We start from the raw sequence: 21,653 nt of genomic DNA, 5'->3' as shown, positions 1-21,653 counted from the left end.
CTGTTTTCCCTCTCATAAATGCTTTAAACGCATCCCAAATATATAGAGATTTAGCTGAGGCATAATTCCTATCCCAAAAGGAGATAATTTCCTTTTCTATCTGATTATGGTTATCTATTATTAATAGCCAGTGGGGATTCAATCTAAATGGGGGTTTCACTCTAGAATCATTCCCTGCCATACCTAGCTCTATTAAGAAGGGGACATGGTCTGAAACGGATCTGGCCTCGTATTTCATACGTTTAACACAATTTAAATAGCCTATATTTGTCAAGGTCAAGTCAATTCTAGACATAGAGCTTCCAGATTTACTAACACAGGAAAAAGCTCTTTTTTCTCAAAATAGATATTCCCAGACATCCACGAGGCTCACCTCTTGGCAAAAATGAGCCAGGGGGGAACCCCTGGACCGGGGAACACCCATTCCCTCCAGCAGAGATCCTATCTACCTCTGGATTCATCACACAATTGAAATCCCCATTGACTATCACCAAACAATCAGGCCACTGATCCACAAAGTCCATCAAACAATTCAATACCTGCCTAGAAAACGGAGGGGGGATATAGATAAATGCCAAGATACATAGCTTTCCATCAAGCCTACCATGAAGAAAAACATATCTCCCCTGTTTATCCATAGAGGATGCCAAACATAGAAAATTAATCTTTTTGTGAATCAATACTGTGACTCCTCTGGAGTAGTTAGTATATGTGGAGTTGTACACCTGTATAGCGCACCTTTCCCCCAAGTCGGGGTATCCTCTCCTGTGAGAAATGAGTTTCAACCAAACAGACAATAGCTGGCAAATGTCTCCTTATCAGATCTAATACCGCCTGCCTTTTTACCTTCTCCCCTAGACCCCAAACATTCCATGTAAGTATTCTTGTACTCATTAATTAATCCTAAAGTCTCCAAGTACCATCCTCCTCAAGCTTCACTCCGTTCCCCACTTCAACGTTGGACGCATCGCAGGTCACCCTCCCCTTTAACCCCCCCATCCTATCCCTCCCCCCACCCGACCCCTGGAGTGTTTTTGCAAAGAAGAGTGGGCAAATCTAGCCAAGTCAAAATGTGCCATGCTGATAGACTCATACCCAAAAAGACTGAGTGCTGTAATAAAATCAAAAGGTGCTTCAACAAAGTATTAGTTTAAGGGTGTGCACACTTATGCAACCATATTATTTTATTTTTATATTTTTTCTTCCCTCTACCTAAAAGATTAGTTTGTTTTTCAATTGAGTTGTACAGTTTATAGGTCACATTAAAGGTGGAAAAAGTTCTGAAATGATTTATCTTTGTCTAATTTTTTTTTACATCACAGAAACCTGACATTTTAAGAGGGGTGTGTAGAATTTGTATATCCACTGTGTGTATATATATATATATATATATATATATATACGCTGCTCAAAAAAATAAAGGGAACTCAAAAATAACACATCCTAGATCTGAATTAATTAAATATTCTTCTGAAATACTTTGTTCTTTACATAGTTCAATGTGCTGACAACAAAATCACACAAAAAAAAAAAAAATGGAAATCTAATTTTTCAACCCATGGAGGTCTGGATTTGGAGTCACACTCAAAATTAAAGTGGAAAAACACACTACAGGCTGATCCAACTTTGCTGTAATGTCCTTAAAACAAGTCAAAATGAGGCTCAGTAGTGTGTGTGGCCTCCACGTGCCTGTATGACCTCCCTACAACGCCTGTGCATGCTCCTGATGAGGTGGCGGACGGTCTCCTGAAGGATCTCCTCCCACACCTGGAGTAAAGCATCTGCCAACTCCTGGACAGTCTGTGGTGCAACGTGACGTTGGTGGATAGAGCAAGACATGATGTCCCAGATGTGCTCAATTGGATTCAGGTCTGGCGAACGGGCGGGCCAGTCCATAGCATCAATGCCTTCGTCTTGCAGGAACTGCTGACACACTCCAGCCACATGAGGTCTAGCATTGTCTTGCATTAGGAGGAACCCAGGGCCAACCGCACCAGCATATGGTCTCATAAGGGGTCTGAGGATCTCATCTCAGTACCTAATGGCAGTCAGGCTACCTCTGGCGAGCACATGGAGGACTGTGCGGCCCTCCAAAGAAATGCCACCCCACACCATTACTGACCCAATGCCAAACTGGTCATGCTGGAGGATGTTGCAGGCAGCAGAACATTCTCCACGGTGTCTCAAGACTCTGTCACGTCTGTCACATGTGCTCAGTGTGAACCTGCTTTCATCTGTGAAGAGCACAGGGCGCCAGTGGCGAATTTTCCAATCTTGGTGTTCTCTGGAAATGCCAAACGTCCTGCACGGTGTTGGGCTGTAAGCACAACCCCCACCTGTGGACGTCGGGCCCTCATATCACCCTCATGGAGTCTGTTTCTGACCGTTTGAGCAGAGACATGCACATTTGTGGCCTGCTGGAGGTCATTTTGCAGGGCTCTGGCAGTGCTCCTCCTGTTCCTCCTTGCACAAAGGCAGAGGTAGCGTTCCTGCTGCTGGGTTGTTGCCCTCCTACGGCCTCCTCCACGTCTCCTGATGTACTGGCCTGTCTCCTGGTAGCGCCTCCATGCTCTGGACACTATGCTGACATACACAGCAAACATTCTTGCCACAGCTCGCATTGATGTGCCATCCTGGATAAGCTGCACTACCTGAGCCACTTGTGTGGGTTGTAGACTCTGTCTCATGCTACCACTAGAGTGAAAGCACCGCCAGCATTCAAAAGTGACCAAAACATCAGCCAGGAAGCATAGGAACTGAGAAGTGGTCTATGGTCACCACCTGCAGAACCACTCCTTATTGGGGGTGTCTTGCTAATTGCCTATAATTTCCACCTGTTGTCTATCCCATTTGCACAACAGCATGTGAAATTGATTGTCACTCCGTGTTGCTTCCTAAGTGGACAGTTTGATTTCACAGAAGTGTGATTGACTTGGAGTTACATTGTGTTGTTTAAGTGTTCCCTTTATTTTTTTGAGCAGTGTATATATATATATTTATCAAACTGGTGTAAAGTAGAACTGGCTTAGTTTTCCATAGCAACCATCAGATACCACCTTTCATTTTTTACAGCTCCATTGGAAAATGAAAGGAGGAATCTTATTGGTTGCTATCGGTGACGAGGTTTTCCTTTGCATCAGTTTTGATAAATCTCCCCCACTGTATACTTCTATGTGTACATAGCATTGTGTGTCGTCACACTGTACTAATGTGTGGGACAAGTGACCGCAATACTGTGTTTAGAAGAGAGTGCATGTAGTGACCATGTCAGAGCTGTCAGTAATGAGATCTATATCCTGCTTATAACACAATGGTTTTGTCTGTAGATCGCTGAACTAATATCTATTGTGTGTACAAATAATGGAAAGTGAGAAACAGATCTGCTGATTACAGGCTGTAGCATACTGTAAGACTCACCATGTTGTGGATTGGAATGAAATCTTGCTGCCAAGTTACTTGTAAGTTCCAGCAGCCTATATGTAAGTGGCTGATAGCTGTGCTGTGTAACAGGATATGGGGGCGGGGCAGCAGAGCTTGTGCTGGTGCATGTGAAATCCACCGGAAAGCCCACACAGCCTCACAGGAGATGACAGCAGTGAGCAAAACTCATAGAAGAGTATTTTTGAGAGCATGTGAAGCAAATCTGATACCAGTAAACTAGCAAGTGCAATTTTAATATGTGCTGCATTATGGTAAGATATGGGGTTATTGATTTTTAGTGCACAAAGGTGTCCATAGCCTTTAAATACTGTGTTACAAGCTGTTTCTGGTCCTCAGGAGTAGTCAAAATTACACCTTTTTATTTGATATTAATAACATGTAAACTGCCTTTTGTAGAGAAGTGGTGTTCTGAGGATTATCAGCCGCATGGATTGGAAACAGAATCAATTTTCAATGCCAACAGTTTATTGTTACATTTTAGTCATTTTGGGGTAAAAATAATTTTCTCAATTGGTCTTTGTTAAAAATATTCAGCTGTTTGAGATACAAGGGTTAAAAATAAGTCCGCTAGCAAGCTATCACATCTGTTTTCTTTGAATCCTGTCACCTGAAGGCTCATGTGTAGCTCTTATCCCTAATCTCCTGAACTCATAAACACTCATTATTGCTCAAACTGGTAAGAATATGGCTTAAATAAGTGTTTGTAAGGTCAGGAGATCAGACATAAGCACTACACATGAGCCGTCAGATGACGGAATTCAAAGAAAATACACTGTGACGGCTTGCAAACAGACTGATTTTTAACCCTTCTACTCAGAAACGGCTGAATATTTTTAATAAAGAACAACTGAAAAACGAATTTTTAGTCCAAAATGAGTAAAATGCAGTCATAAAAAAAAAATGCCCCTGAAGGGGTATGTAACCTTTAAGTTTATGGATGGGAGAAAAAGAAACACATTTTCGAACAGCCTAGCTAATGTCATTGCAAAGATTAAATTTAGCCGCATGATTACTGCTCAACATACACTGTAATGTAGGTGCAGTGTATGCAGCTGTTGTCCCCAGGGAACATGGGCTGCCGGGAGCTTTTTACATAGTAACATAGTTTATCTGTCCATCCAGTTCGGCCTGTTATCCTGCAAGCTGATCCAGAGGAAGGCAAACAAACCCTGTAAGATAGAAGCCAATTTCCCTTACTTTAGGGGGAAAAAATTATTTCCCAACTCCAATCAGGAAATTAGAATAATTCTCAACAATCTCTACTAGCTATAGTCTGTAATATTATTACACTCCAGAAATACATCCAGGCCCCTCTTGAATTCCTTTATTGTACTCACCATCACCACCTCCTCAGGCAGAGAGTTCCATAGTCTCACTGCTCTTATCGTAAAGAATCCTCTTCTATGTTTGTGTACAAACCTTCTTTCCTCCAAACGCAGAGGATGTCCTCTTGTCATAGTCACAGTCCTGGGGATAAATAGATGATGGGATAGATCTCTATACTGACCCGATATATTTATACATAGTTATTAGATCTCCCCTCAGTCGTCTTTTTTCTAAAGTGAATAACTCTAATGTTGATAATCTTTCAGGGTACTGTAGTCCACCCATTCCAGTTATTACTTTAGTTGCCCTTCTCTGAACCCTTTCCAGCTCTGCTATGTCTGCCTTGTTCACAGGAGCCCAGAACTGTACACAGTACTCCATGACTGAACACAGTACTCCATGAATGAACACAGTACTCCATGACTGTACACAGTACTCCATGAATGAGAAGTATTCCATGCTTCTCCACCATAGCAATGGGAATTGATGGCTTTCTTCTTCCCTTGCTCTCTCTGCTTCACAGTTCCAGCTGAAAAATTGCGACTTGTGATGCCACCTTTTGGTCGTAGTAGGGGAATGCTTTAATTGTTTTTTTATCAGTCTCTATGGTGAGTTTCCTAGCTATTTTCCTGTTTACATTTCTGCCATTTTCTGTGTTTGATCCAGCAGCATGCCTTCCTTTGCTTGTTCTGACTTCCTAGCCCGCCATTCTGACATTGCCTTCTGACAATGATCTTGGACCTGACGTTCACCGGTTGGTTCTGTCCCGACTGTGTATTTGGCCCAGCCTGCTACGAGCTTTTCTGTCTACTGTGGATTATCTGTGGACTTCGGCTTTGGGTTCTGACCAGTAAAGGCTACACCTTCTTGTGGGGGTTAAGGGTAAAGATCAGCAGATAGACTTCGCATCCCAGATTAGCCTCCATCAACATTTGTTTTTCAGATGGTTTAGGCAGGAGCAACTCACAGCACGTAGTGATAGCAGAAATTGAGTTGCCTGTACTTATAATGTTCATAAGATAAATGTTGTGTGAATAATATTTAAAAAAAAAGATTTGAAGTTGAAAGGTTGCCACACACCAAAAGCCTGTGTATAATCTCCGACAACTAATTTGCTTGTGTAATGAGATGGAACAGTCTGTAAACTCTAGTCTGGGACTGCAAAAAGTAATGCTGTGGGGCGGCAACAAATGGTGTTTTTGCATGTGATGCATTAAAGGGATTTACCAGTTTTATATGATGTAATTGCATAATGAAAAGTTTTGCGGCTATCTAATTTATTTGTATGATAGGAGGAGATTGTACCTATGGGGACCCCGGTGCTCAGGAGAAAGAGGGTCTAAGATTTAGTGCAGACTGAACAGAAAGGTGGCTGCTCAGCCCTTTCCATACCTCCCATAGACTGAAAGGGTCACTGAACCTTGAAAAAACGTTTGCTATTTCATATCATCATATCGAAGGTTTTGATCAGTGGGGATCTGAGTGATGAGACCCCCACCGATCGCTAGAATGAGAAGAGAGAAGCACTCATACTGTATATTGCACTCACTCTCCTTGATGCAGTAGACTGATCTGGGATGGGCCCCGAGACTTTCCATTGAGCGCATCTCCTGTAGTGAGCACTTCTCTCTCCTCGTTCCAGCGATCGGTAAGGGTCTCAGCAATTAGTCCCCCATTGATCAAAACCTTTGATGTGTTGATGTGACATTTCCAAAGCTTTTTCAAAGTTTAATAACACTTTAAATAGAGTTAACCCTATGGCCACGTGCCTCAGATGTAAATATGGGTGGCAGACTTTCCTAGTGGAACAGGTGAAAGGCAGACTGGTAGATCATTGGGACATCCAGAGGTACAGCACCCACCTTTCAGACTTTTTGGCACATCCTGTGAATATGCCATAAGTACATATCTGTCTTGCCGACTTTGTAGTTACCATTGATCATTGCACCTTTCATTGGATAATTATTTGATGTAGAAAAATACAGATATGCACAGCCCTCCATAAAACAGGACCTGACCTCCATAAAGTTACAGTTACCGTGTTGGCTGCAGCCTACTATAAAATAGTGACAGCCACAGGATATATACATCCCCATTCCAGCAGCCACCACTTCACTCCATGTCACTGTCACTCCCCCATATGTGACATTCACAGTTATCTATACGTCTATTTGTTATAGGTCTCTTCAGTACAAAACTTTCTGCTGCCAATGCTTCAGTGTAAGGTATGCATAGACTTAGCCCTAATAGATAGACAGATAGATAGACAGCGCAATAAGGCAGCACACTCCAAAATGCAAAAAAAAAAAAAGGGCTTTTATTTGATCATTGTTATCACATGAATGAATAAAAGACCTTATGGTTATTTTTTATTGCATTTTAGAGTATGCTGCCTTTTTGCGTTTTATCTATTGGGATAAAGTCCCCTTTGGCTTGCTCCTATTTTTTCAGTTTTCTTCCTTTCTTTCCAGTGCTACCATTTTTGTGTAGATAAATAGATAAATCGAAGAAATTCCACGGCACATCCAAGAAGTAAAATAAATGAAGTGGCTTTATTCACCAGACATGCAACGTTTCGATCTGCTTCCTGGGATCTTTCTCAAGCAATGAAAGATTCCAGGAAGCGGATCGAAACATTGCATGTCTGGTGAATAAAGCCACTTCATTTATTTTACTTCTTGGATGTGCCGTGGAATTTCTTTGATTTATTCATTTGGAGCAGGATCGTCTCCTCAGCCACTGGCACTGCATTTATACGCAAGAAACTGCAGTGCTGCCCAACTCTCATTTTTTGATAGATAGATAGATAGAGCTATAAAATATACCATGCATTAACATTATAGAGTTTGTCTCATTAAGGCAACCGCTTTGTGAACGCGAGCACACCAATCAACTGATTGTTACAGAACCGGCTTCTCTGATACAGACGATCAGAACTTGAACGGGTTCTCCGAAAAGATTTAAAATGGTCACCACCAGCAACCTGTCCTAGAATGTGAGCAGGACTAGTTACCACCACATGCAGAGCCGCCTTGGAGCATGAGAGGTCGGGCCTCACTATACACTATACTCTCGTAGTTGCATACACTACATCTTGGCGAACATTCCTGTCAGGCTGCTCAGCCATGATGACATATCATAGTCAGGGTCACATCATTACCATCTATTGTGTAGTGAGACTCTGCCCCCTCACCCACCCAGGCAGCTCTGCAAGTGGAGGCGACCAGTACTATTTACATTCTAGGATAGGTTGCTGGTAACCATTTTATATCATTCCTGGAGAACCCCTTTAAGGGTCAAATCTGCATCAGATAGTACCAGAGATCCTGAGCATGGTACATTCCTTCTGTTATCCACAAGCCCTAATGGGGCACATGGACATGGTTGCCTTTATGATACAATAATTTCAAGCAAATTCATTCAGTTATCAGTGTATATACCTGCCAGTATCTCACTCTTGAATTTATTTCTCACAAAGTCCATGCATATTTTCTATTCCAACATAAAAAAAACGTAAATATAGTAAGTAGTATTCCAGAAATAACCCATAACATCTTGTTGTACTAAAAGGCCTCATTCCCATAGCCAAGAAACACCTCCGTCTCCACAGTAGATATCCAAGGGCTAGTCATGCTGCGGATTGGACTGCGTATTAGCCCGATTTTAATAGGAATCTTCACAAAGAAGGGGCATTTCCCTTCTTAACTCAGATTTCCAGTCCGCACTGAAAAAATCTATTGCTGTATGAACATCACTGTGGATTCCCACCAGAAAAAAATGAGGTGTGGATGTGCCATGGTAACTCCTGCCAATTTTGCTGCAGAATAGGGGCCAAAATCTTGATACTTTTGAAGCCAAGTTTGCAAACCCTAATTGTATCTGCTCTGCATCTATTAACATGCACTGTAAAAATCAGTCACCTATAAGCAAATACATAGAAAGCAAACCTAAGGCACCTACTAATGGCCCAAATAGTATAACTCAAAAGACTAAGATTGATCTTGCAGTCAATGAATGATGCTGATTGTCTCTTCCCGCGACCATGGCTGATCGTCTGCTGACTGTAAATCTGTTGAAGCGGAACTCGTCTCGCGCTGCACCACTGAAGCCCCTCTGAATAAGCTGGTTAGGAAAATAGAACATGACGAGATTCAGACATTTTCTGGTCTGCTTAATGCGGCCTCAACAGTAGCGAATACATGAGTAAAGACTGTTGTCCAGGAACAGCCACAAGAAGACCTTAATCGGGGTTCACATTATGTAAACTCCCATGGCATATAGGATTATGTGTGCACTTTTGAAATTCTCAAATGTCTGGTCCCTGTTGAGGCTGACAAACACGCAAGCAAAGCACGTGTACTTATTAATTACCGTTAATGTCAAAATAAGTTTCCTTTCTTCATAAAACTTCTGCAGACTGAACTTTGAGAGACACCGCCTGCATTGATCATTCATTTCTGCCTTGACGTTGGAGGACAAAAAAAAATCAGGCAGCAAAGAATCAAAGCCCTTCTCTCTCTGAGCATGCAGTCAGTGTCTGCTGTTTGATAGATTTTTAGATAATGTTCCTACCGTTTCCCCTTAACTTGCGGTTAGTTTGATATTAGGCGGAGAGATGTGTCTTGTTTAGTATGGAAATGAACGTCTTAAATGTGCAGTCTTACATAAGTAACTGCCTCTTAAGATACACCTGCATACCATATAAAAGAGCATCTGAAATGAAGCAGCACAAGCTTTAGTTTTTAACTTAATTGAACTACAACTGCCAACACATGCAAAGTCGAATGCCATAAAAATAAAATATGTCAAAAAATCCGACGGCGCTGTGCCTCGCATTCCAATTTAAGCCTAACCTGGACTTGAGAATGCTTTTTATACTGTGGCTTCAAAAGATAAATGCACTCCGAGCAGCCGAAGAGAATATTGCCGAAGAAAAGAAAGCGTTCTGCTTGTCTTTAGTCGTTTCCTTAAGTACACTTCTTCTATGCCTATTTGCATTTTTTTTTAATAATAAGCACAGGCAATTCAACCAGAAATTTAACATGCATAGAAAGTACGGCAAAAGTGAAATGTCCACTGGAAATATCCACGCAACATACTGGGAGCCAGTGGGTTGCTAATTTCATGCATTTATGTCAGCGGTGAAATTGTTTAGTAATTCGGTTTACTTCGAATATTTCATATTTGCAGGAGAAATCTCAAGATGGCAAATTAGATATTTCTCAGGCTTTGGAAAAAGAGCAGAATGTTGATGAGGCAAGTGGAGAACTTGGAAAAGACAAAGAGATTATTGGCAGCACAAACGTTAGCGGAATTTCTACCATTAATAAAACACAGAGCTCCACGTTGGTGTTTGTTCTTGTTACGAAGGAGTAACAAGTACCGATAATACGCTGTTTGTTTTTGCGCTTATGCCAAGCGAGTAAGGCTTAGTTTAGAATGATGTGTATTAGACTCCCACGGCGGTAACTGTCGTTCTATAGCTTTCTAGATATATAGATCATATTCATACGAGTGTATTACTGTACAGCAGCGGCGGCACAAAGCGCACGGCTTCATAGCAACCAATGACACCGTGCACTCGGCAGGACGGGTTTTCACAGACCGTGTGAATGAGGCCTTAGGGTACGGTTCCGTGGTAGCATCAGCCGCATGCGGACAATAAATCAGTGTCAAATTAATATTTATCGGCTGTGGGATTTTGCTGCCAATACTGCAGTTTTTCCCATAGAACTGTAAGGCCATTAATATGATTGTTAACGGATGTGCGGTTGTGTCGGTAAGACCTGGTTTCACCAGAACAATCAGCAGCAAGTTAGTTACCAACCTGTTTGAAAACCATCCCCGTGGCAAAGGTGCATGGTTTACTGGCTGCCTGCGGTTACCGCAACCTGGGACCTCACTTTGCAGTGGTGGTGCTTTTGGCGGCCTAGCATTCACTTGTCTCACGTTAGCAAATGGCATTTATCATGTAGAGAAAGTTAATACAAGCCACTTACTTATGTATTGTGATTCTCCATATCGCTTCATTTGCTGGCTTAGGCCTCCTGCACACGACCGTTGTGTGCATCCGCGTCCGTGGTTCCGTTTTCCGTTTTTTTTCACGGACCCATTGACTTTCAATGGGTCTGTGGAAAAATTGGAAAATGCACCGTTTGGCAGCCGCATCCGAGATCCGTGTTTCCTGGCCGTGGAAAAAAATATGACCTGTCCTATTTTTTTCACGGTCAACGGTTCGCGGACCCATTCAAGTCAATGGGTCCGTGAAAAATCACGGATGCACACAAGATTGTCATCCGCGTCCGTGATTCGTGTCCGTGATCCGTGTCCGTTTTTTCCTACCATTTCAATGGCAAACTTGACTTAGATTTTTTTTTCATTTTTCATGTCCGTGGATCCTCCAAAAATCAAGGAAGACCCACGGACGAAAAAACGGCCACGGATCACGGTCCAACGGAACCCCGTTTTGCGGACCGTGAAAAAATACTGTCGTGTGTAGGAGGCCTTAATTGAATTTTCCATCGCATTATACACTGCTCTTTTCCAGGGGCTATGACCACCCTACAATCCAGCAGAGGTGGACGTGCTTACACACTATAGGAAAAAGCACCAGCCACTGTGATGGCTGGGGTTGTGGGGGCTTTTCCTAAAGGGGGCAAGCAGACCCTTTTGCCCCCATAGACATCTTTTTTGCCAAACCCACCATTTTCAGTGGAACTGGCCAACTATGCAATGTGTATGGGGGCCCCTGACTTTCAATTGATGTTGGTGGAAACAATGGAACGAGCATGTTACATTTCAGAGTCCAACCTGTTGTTCTGGCATTAGATAAGCCTGTCAGATGTGTCCGGCAGCGGCTTTCTCCTCTCTTGCCATTGCATTTGGGGAAGTCGGGAGGAAAACATTCAGCTGATAGTTATTAAAGGTATATGGGAACCTTTCCTGTCTTGGAGACCACCCTTCTCAGACAGCTGGAAAGAAGTGGAAAGAAAAGGGGCTGACATAATTTTTTTTTAAATCAATTTTTTTTCCAAAAACAGCAACATTACTGTCCAAAGTGAATGGAGCTGAGCTTCAATATATCGGACACAGCCCATGGACAAAAGGAGGACAGTTTCTGGGAAAACACTCCCTTTGAATATGATGTTAGGCAGCTTCAAGATAATAAGTGGCCAAATGTGCAGGAATAAGAAAGATTGAATGTTTTCTTCTCTATGCTGTGAAGTAGTCTTGGTGAAGACAAAGTGGAACAATAAATCTAATATTGTACAAAGTGTAACATGAAATGTACTTAGCACTACTAATATAATTTACATAGCTATATAAATGTCCTGTAGATTTGTAAGATAAAGTAGAGATTATGGGGCAGACATTTTTCTGGAGCTCCTTCAGTCATGATGGAGGATATTAAGTCAGTCTTTTTTCAGCCTTAAATAGGACCTGTCACCGCTCCTGACAAATACATTCTTTAGAAATCATACAATGTGATTTCCTGATTTTATTTTATTTTTTTCATTCTGTCTCAGAGTGGGAATGCACCTACAATGTGAATTTCAGACCCCTCCATGATTTCTAAGCAAAATCGCAGGGTGTTCAAATACTTCTGTTACTCACTATATATATATATATATATATATATATACACACCATTTCCTGTACTAAAATTCCAGGCAACCTCTATAGTGTACAAAATATAAGAAAAAGAACTGGATCGCACATCCTCAATACTATGCTTTTATCTAACTGCTTCTCAGCATAATTAATATCGCTGCTCAGCGGAATTTATCGTATACCTACAGCTATGCTGCATGCTGTACATGAGGCATTAGTATACAATTTGATCAAAAAGCATAGGCCCACTCACCGCGACAAGGTTGCCTCTTCGAATGGGACCCTATTCTAAATTTGGCGCAGCACTGCACGGCGACAACCGCCGCAACAGCACCACCCCAGCAGGCAGCGGGACCCAGCAGTCAAACAGCGCCCCCGCTGTCCGACAAAGCCACCATGGCACTGGGTCCCACCAACTCACCGGGACAGCACAAGAGCAACAATGGCCGCCGTGCAGTGCTGCACCATGTGAACAGGTGTGGGACCAACCCCATCACATACTCTCAGGAACTCCAACTGAGAGGTAGGAATATATACCCTCATACAGAAGCCTGCTAATTAAAAGCACCTGGGCCGAATGGGGAGGAGTGCTGATACCAGGAGGGGAAAGAGCATAGATTCAACAATACGTACAAAATATAAGAAAAAGAACTGTATCGCACATCCTCAATACTATGCTTTTATCTAACTGCTTCTCAGCATAATTAATATCGCTTATATTCCTACCTCTCAGTTGGAGTTCCTGAGAGTATGTGATGGGGTGAGTTCCAAACCTGTTCACATGGTGAGAGAATGTGATGGGGTTGGTCCCACACCTGTTCACATGGTGAGAGAATGTGATGGGGTTGGTCCCACACCTGTTCACATGGTGAGAGAATGTGATGGGGTTGGTCCCACACCTGTTCACATGGTGAGAGAATGTGATGGGGTTGGTCCCACACCTGTTCACATGGTGAGAGAATGTGATGGGGTTGGTCCCACACCTGTTCACATGGTGAGAGAATGTGATGGGGTTGGTCCCACACCTGTTCACATGGTGAGAGAATGTGATGGGGTTGGTCCCACACCTGTTCACATGGTGAGAGAATGTGATGGGGTTGGTCCCACACCTGTTCACATGGTGAGAGAATGTGATGGGGTTGGTCCTACACCTGTTCACATGGTGAGAGAATGTGATGGGGTTGGTCCCACACCTGTTCACATGGTGAGAGAATGTGATGGGGTTGGTCCCAAACCTGTTCACATGGTGACAGTATGTGATGGGGTTGGTCCCACACCTGTTCACATGGTGCAGCACTGCACGGCGGCCATTGTTGCTCTTGTGCTGTCCCAGTGGGTTGGTGGGATCCAGTGCCATGGTGGCTTTGTCGGACAGCAGTGGCGCTGTTTGACAGCTGGGGTGGTGCTGTTGCGCCGGTTGTCGCCGTGCAGTGCTGCGCCAAATTTAGAATAGGGTCCCATTCGAAGAGGCAACCTTGTCGCGGTGAGTGGGCCTATGCTTTTTGATCAAATTGTATACTAATGCCTCATGTACAGCATGCAGCATAGCTGTAGGTATACGATAAATGACGCTGAGAAGCAGTTAGATAAAAGCATAGTATTGAGGATGTGCGATCCAGTTCTTTTTCTTACATTTTGAACCTCTATAGTGTACTGCAATATACAAAACTAATATCTTTACAAACTCTCCAACAGTCTCTTAACCCAGAGCCAAGAAAAGAACACCTAACTAAACGTAGTGGATCTCTCCTGGATGGAACTTTCAATGAGGAGGAATCAGCGAAATATTTTAATGAAGCTTTACTGGAATGGAGAAATGAAGCCAGGAATAAATCACGACAAGTGGAAGCAGGTAACGCAGTGGTTATTGCTGGCTTTGCAGTCATTTTGGGGTTTTATTGGGATCTTTCTAAAGTTAAAGATGAAGTGAAATGAGGATAGAGAACAGAGACCTGAGCAGTCGGGGGCCGCTATCACACTCCCACACAATGGTTGTTTTCATATTCTCGTAAAGTGTTTTACAGGCAAAGGAAAATTGTAGAGTGAGCTTTTTTCCATTTTTAAATAATATCCCATTAGTATCATGCATTGTAAAATAAATTATTAGTTTGGATGTGGCAGGTCTCGGCATGCTTCATGGAAAGCAAAGCATAACAGGCCATATGCTGAAATTCATTAGAACTCTGTGCAGCTTCTCGGCTCACAGTTGGCAGAACTGGCCTACCCATTAGCTGAACATATACCTGCTTTTATTTAAAGGGAACCTGTCACCGGGATTTTGTGCATAGAGCTGAGGACATGGGTTGCTAGATGTCCGCTAGCACATCCGCAATACCCAGACCCCATAGCTCTGTGTGCTTTTTTTTGTGTAAAAAAAACCAATTTGATACATATGCAAATTAACCTGAGATGAGTCCTGTCCCTGACTCATCTCACGTACAGGACTCATCTCAGGTTAATTTGCATATGTATCAAATCGTTTTTTTTTACACAATAAAAGCACACAGAGCTATGGGGACTGGGTTTTGCGGATGTGCTAGCGGCCATCTAGCAACCCATGTCCTCAGCTTTATGCACAAAATCCCGGTGACAGGTTCCCTTTAAAGGCTATGGAAAATCTTGCAGGTGTTTTTTATTATGTTATTCTACTTATCTAAAAATATTTTTTATAAAAAATGTAACTGTTTGTCTTCTACAGCTTTCTGTTTCATTGCATCCGCAGACTGCTGCTTCTCCTTGAATCCATCAGACAACTGCTCTGATAGCTCGATCTGTAGCCCTTATCTCTAATTCCCTAATAGGTCATACACACTTATTTAAAGGGGTTATCTGCAATTTATCTTTTTCTTTTTTAATGGTCCCTCTCTTCTTGTGATTAAGCAGTGGTCCTGTGCTGCTCTCCCCAGTGTAATTGGGTTGTGGGCACTTCCTGGATCACGTGCCATACATTCGGCCTGTGATTCTAGCCTGGTTATAATTATAACTCATGTTTCACGTGGGTTGCACCTGCACAGTCAGGCAGCCTCAGGCGTTGTGAGCAGTCACAACGACCTACGTACACTGCGGGTTGAAACCAGGCTAGGATCACGTGCCGAATGTCCTGCACATGATCCAGGAAGCGCCCGCAAGCTAATTACACCAGGGAGCGCAGCGATGGCTCGGTAGGAATATTTTCAACCTTTTCACTGTTAAAGTGCAAGGGGAAGACCATTAAATGTAAGAATAACCCCTTAAAGCTACATTCCTATCTAACTGTTAAAAATATGGTTTAAATGAGATTGTAAGCCAAGATAAGTAGAGTGCAGTAGTAAGCAAGAAATAGGATTATAAAAAAGTACTGTGAAGATGAAACTGCTCCTCTAACCTAATGTCGTATTATTACCTGCCACGTGCCTCTATTCTCGAAATCAACCCCTGTGCTGACCTGCAATGAGTCTGGGGCTCATCAGAAGAAATTATTCTCAAGGCCCAACTCCTTTATTATGAACAGATTTTACTCCCAGAAATAGACCCTAGTGGCAAATGATTGGCTCCAAAGGCTTTTTCTGGATCTTTGGGGCCCATTATTGTATCAACCCTATCCATTGTAGGTTCCAGTCTGACCCTACTCACCAGCAAAGCTCATGGAGACCTCAGTGAACCTCATTAATCTTTGCCCTCTCTCTATTGTTCTTGAAATGCTTACAAAAGCATAAAGTAATAGAAGTAGTACCCGTCTTAGGCTACTTTCACACTGCCGTTTCAGGGTCCGCCTGTGAGATCCGTTTCAGGGCTCTCACAAGCGGCCCCAAACGGATCAGTTTAGCCCCAACGCATTCTGAATGGATGCAGATCCATTCAGAATGCATCAGTTTGGCTCCGTTCAGCCTCCATTCTGCTCTGGAGGCGGACACCAGAACGCTGCTTGCAGAGTTTTGGTGTCCTCCTGGCGGTGCAGAGCCACACGGATCCGTCCTGACTTACAATGTAAGTCAATGGGGACAGATCCGTCTACATTGACACAATATTGTTGTAATTGTAAACGGATCCGTCCCCCATTGACTTTCAATGTAAAGTCAGGACGGATCCGTTTGACTTACACTTAGACTTTTTTACACTAAGTGTATGCAGACAGATCCGTTCTGAACGGATACCATCATTTGCATTTATAGGTGCGGATCCATCTGTGCAGATACCAGACTGATCCGCACCTAACGAGGTGTGAAAGTAACCTTATGAATTATCTGTCACTCTAGTTCTGAGGCTTCCTAGATCCCCCACCTGTCTCTACTTCATGCTACCTTTCGACATGGAAATCTGACAGCCCAGTCCGTCCCGGACACTGCTAGCCAGTGATTGGCTGCATAAGTCACATGTCCATGTCAAAATAAAGCAGTAAATGAAAACTGGTGGGGGACAAGAACAGGAGCCACCGGGAATTAGAGAGGTAAGTATTGCTTTTTTATTTTTATTTTATTTTATAATTCTCAGCAGTTTTTAAACATCTTTGAAAGACTCTAAGCCCTTTGCACACCTTGATGTAACTGTATTTCACAGGTTTGTTAGCAATCTATGGAGCAAGCTCAGGAGCTCAGTCTGTTCCATACATGGCAGGTGCTGGCTGTATTATACAGGGTGGGCCATTTATATGGATACACCTTAATAAAATGGGAATGGTTGGTGATATTAACTTCCTGTTTGTGGCACATTAGTATATGTGAGGGGGGAAACTTTTCAAGATGGATGGTGACTATGGGCTCTTTCACGCTTGTGTTGTCCGTATCCGTCGTGTACTCCATTTGCCGGAGGTGCCCGCCGGATCCGTAACAACGCAAGTGAACTGAAAGCATTTGAAGACTGATCCGTCTTCAAAATGCGTTCAGTGTCACTATGGCAGCCAGGACGCTATTAAAGTCCTGGCTGCCATAGTAGTAGTGGGGAGCGGGGGAGCAGTATACTTACAGTCCGTGCGGCTCCCGGGGCGCACCAGAATGACGTCAGAGCGCCCCATGCGCATGGATGACGTGATCCATGTGATCACGTCACCCATGCGCGTGGGGTGCCCTGACGTCACTCTGGGGCGCCCTGGGAGCCGCACGGACGGTAAGTATACTGCTCCCCCGCTCCCCACTACACTTTACCATGGCAAACAGGACTTCAGCGTCCTGGGAGCCATGGTAACCATTCAGAAAAAGCTAAACGTCGGATCCGGTAATGCACCGAAACGACGTTTAGCTTAAGGCCGGATCCAGATTAATGCCTTTCAATGGGCATTAATTCCGGATCCGGCCTTGCGGCAAGTGTTCAGGATTTTTGACCGGAGCAAAAAGCGCAACATGCTGCGGTATTGTCTCCGGCCAAAAAACGTTCCGTTCCAGAACTGAAGACATCCTGATGCATCCTGAACGGATTTCTCTCCATTCAGAATGCATGGGGATAATCCTGATCAGGATTCTTCCGGCATAGAGCCCCGACGACGGAACTCTATGCCGGAAAAGAACAACGCAAGTGTCAAAGAGCCCTATGGCGGCCATTTTGAAGTCGGCCATTTTGAATCCAACTTTTGTTTTTTCAATAGGAAGAGGGTCATGTGACACATCAAACTTATTGGGAATTTCACAAGAAAAACAATGGTGTGCTTGGTTTTGACGTAACTTTATTCTTTCATGAGTTATTTACAAGTTTCTGACCACTTATAAAATGTGTTCAATGTGCTGCCCATTGTGTTGGATTGTCAATGCAACCCTCTTCTCCCAATCTTCACACACTGATAGCAACACCGCAGGAGAAATGCTAGCACAGGCTTCCAGTATCCGTAGTTTCAGATGCTGCACATCTCGTATCTTCACAGCATAGACAATTGCCTTCAGATGACCCCAAAGATAAAAGTCTAAGGGGGTCAGATCGGGAGACCTTGGGGGCCATTCAACTGGCCCACGACGACCAATCCACTTTCCAGGAAACTGTTCATCTAGCAATGCTCGGACCTGACACCCATAATGTGGTGGTGCACCATCTTGCTGGAAAAACTAAGCTGGGAACGTGCCAGCTTCAGTGCATAAAGAGGGAAACACATCATCATGTAGCAATTTTGCATATCCAGTGGCCTTGAGGTTTCCATTGATGAAGAATGGCCCCACTATCTTTGTACCCCATATACCACACCATACCATCAATGGTGCAGCACCTGAAACTATGGATACTGGAAGCCTCTGCTAGCATTTCTCCTGCGGTGTTGCTATCAGTGTGTGAAGAGTGGGAGAAGAGGGTTGCATTGACAATCCAACACAATGGGCAGCACATTGAACACATTTTATAAGTTGTCAGAAACTGGTAAATAACTCATGAAAGAATAAAGTTTTGTTAAAACCAAGCACACCACTGTTTTTCTTGTGAAATTCCCAATAAGTTTGATGTGTCACATGACCCTCTTCCTATTGAAAAAATAAAAGTTGGATTCAAAATGGCCGACTTCAAAATGGCCGCCATGGTCACCACCCATCTTGAAAAGTTTCCCCCCTCACATATACTAATGTGCCACAAACAGGAAGTTAATATCACCAACCATTCCCATTTTATTAAGGTGTATCCATATCTACACCTTTGGCCTGGGACAGCTCATAGAGTCCCATGGCTTTCAGTATCACTCCTACGCTGACGACACACAAATCTACCTCTCTGGTCCAGAAATCACCACCTTACTATCAAGAATCCCACAATGTCTATCTTCTATATCATCCTTCTTCGCCTCTCGCTTTCTAAAACTTAACATGGATAAGACAGAATTCATAATCTTTCCCCCATCTTGTTCAGCCCCCTCAACAGACCTATCTATCATGATCAATGGCTGCACACTCTCCCCGGTCAACAAAGTCTGCTGCCTTGGAGTGACCTTGGATTCTGCACTTTCCTTCCGACCGCAAATCCAAGCTCTTTCCACCACCTGCCGCCTCCAACTCAAAAACATCTCCCGCATCCGTGCTTTCCTTAACTTTGAATCTGTGAAAATTCTTGTACATGCCCTCATTATCTCTCGCCTAGACTACTGCAACATTCTCCTCTGTCGCCTTCCATCTAGCACTCTCGCACCCCTCCAATCTATCCTCAACTCTGCTGCCCGACTAATCCACCTCTCCCCCTATTACTCCTCTGCCTCTCCCCTCTGCCAATCCCTTCACTGGCTCCCCATTGCCCAGCGAATTCACTTCAAAGTACTAACAAATACATACAAGGCCGTCCATAACCTGTCCCCTCCCTACATCTCTGAGCTACTTTCCAGATACATCCCCACACGCACTTTCCGATCCTCACAAGACCTCCTTCTCTCCTCTCCTCTTATTGCCTCTTCCCACAATCGACTCCAAGATTTCTCCCGTGCATCCCCCATACTCTGGAACTCGCTACCCCAACATATCAGACTCTCACCTACATTGGAATCCTTCAAAAGAAACCTGAAAACCCACCTCTTCAGACAAGCCTACAACCAGTGACCCCGCTGCCTCTATACCGCCATGACCAACTTAACTTGCACCTACTGTGTCCTTCACCCATACCATATAGATTGTAAGCCCTCACGGGCAGGGCCCTCTCTCCTTCTGTACCAGTTTGTAACTTGTCTTGTTTATGATTAGTGCAATTGTCTGTATTATGTATGTGCACCGCTCATCATATGTACAGCGCTATGGAATAAATGGCGCTTTAATAATAAATAATAATAAATAATAATAAATGGCCCACCCTGTACAGCTGACATCTGCCTGCCGCAGCCAGTATCTGAGATAACTCAATAGTGACCGCCGTATCGGACTGAGTTAGGGGCCCTCTGCCCCAAATCGATCCCCTCCTGCAATGCATTTGTGGAGTTCCAGCTGTTATCATGGCAGTTGTGGGCCTTAAACAAAGTTAATAGAATGCAGGTAATCACTATACACTGCAATAAAGAAGCTAGAAATGTTCAGCGCTCCTGGGGTTTGATCACTGAGATGCCATGGTCACAATAGACCACGTCATCTGAGGGGTTAAAAGTCCATATCAGCATTATTGCCGATCATGGACTCTGCTTTCCGGTGTCTGCTGTGTAAAACAGCAGGCACCCGGTGGCTTTGGTGCCCGCTCAGTGGCTGAAAAGGCACCATCTTTAAAGATCTGGCATGTACATGTATGCCCGATGGGTTTAAGTGTTAGGGCTCTTGGAAGGCAAAGAGGAAATATCAAATAGTGATTGTGAACCCTGACCTGGGTAGAGCGCAGTTGGTATGGGCATACAATAGTTGCACAGGCAAAATATCCAGCAGCTGTCAGTAGGATTAAATTCATTTAAGCTTTATTTCTTCAGTAATTAAAATCCAGATCTGCATATTGTTTAACACTGATGGATTTCTGACTTCTGATTTTCCCTTTTCCTTCCTTTTTGTGCATATTCTGTTTTGAATAGTTAAATTAGTGGTGTAGTCACAAAATCGAATCATTTTTGGGCGTCTCAATGCAGAGCACCTGTCGTAAGAATCCCCAAAGATTTCCCTTGTGTTTCTTATCCTTGTGGAGAACAGACCCATTTAAAAGACGCAGGGCACTTTCTTTAGATCACTCTTCTGGGACTTGACTTCTTATTCTTCAGCCCACTGAGGAAAAACAAGCACATTTTTATTCTATTTAATCCATATACCATACAACATCTAACATTTCTTTGCAATTCAGATGATTCTTCATCATCAAAGGTTTGTACATTAGCATTTTGCATTTATTTTCTCACTAATTACATATTTTGCATCTGAAGATTCGCTTGCCAGCAAACAGGCTCTGTTGGTGCTTTATGTTTTAACTGCATTGGGATGTAAAAGCTTTAAATTAACAAAGCTTCCTTTGAATGCACTGCACTTATGGTATCTGTTACGTGCTACAGTTAATCTGTGCAATCTAGTTGTTGGTAATGCTCTGTTCGCATTTCGTTTGGAGCTTGCGTTACAAATAAATGCCAGGAGGACCTCCTTGATGTTTCCCACTCTTTAGGCATATAGTAGGATATTTAGCTAATAGGCTTCCATTGTAAAATAAAATAAGAAATAACATAGACTGTACAGTCTATAGTCATGTATCTACTATATTACATGAGTAGTACTGCAGATAAGGAACCCAGAGCTCAATTTTTTATCTTCCTACTGCTCTGTGTTCCCCCGCTGTCAGGTTTTAATATGCTCTGAAATACCGTACATGCACACAGTAGTCCTCTCCATTATTTTACCAGAGCACAGAAGTCTAGACTGTGAATCCCAGCGAAGCTTTGAGTAGTGACAGGG

The 21,653-nt window shown here is 43.3% G+C and overlaps 1 protein-coding gene across 1 annotated transcript in view; it reads left to right on the top strand.

Annotated features, from left to right (window-relative positions):
* Positions 1-21,653, top strand: part of ZBBX (zinc finger B-box domain containing) — a 215,307-nt gene that overhangs the window by 86,690 nt on the left and 106,964 nt on the right. Inside the window, 1 exon segment of the mRNA XM_040429970.1 lies at positions 14,074-14,230. Within this exon segment, the coding sequence (XP_040285904.1) occupies positions 14,074-14,230 (157 nt within the window).

Source organism: Bufo bufo, chromosome 4 (genome assembly GCF_905171765.1).
Source record: "Bufo bufo chromosome 4, aBufBuf1.1, whole genome shotgun sequence".
Lineage (NCBI taxonomy): Eukaryota > Metazoa > Chordata > Amphibia > Anura > Bufonidae > Bufo > Bufo bufo.
Note: the sequence above shows the minus strand (reverse complement) of the source record. Positions and strands in the feature narration are given on the sequence as shown.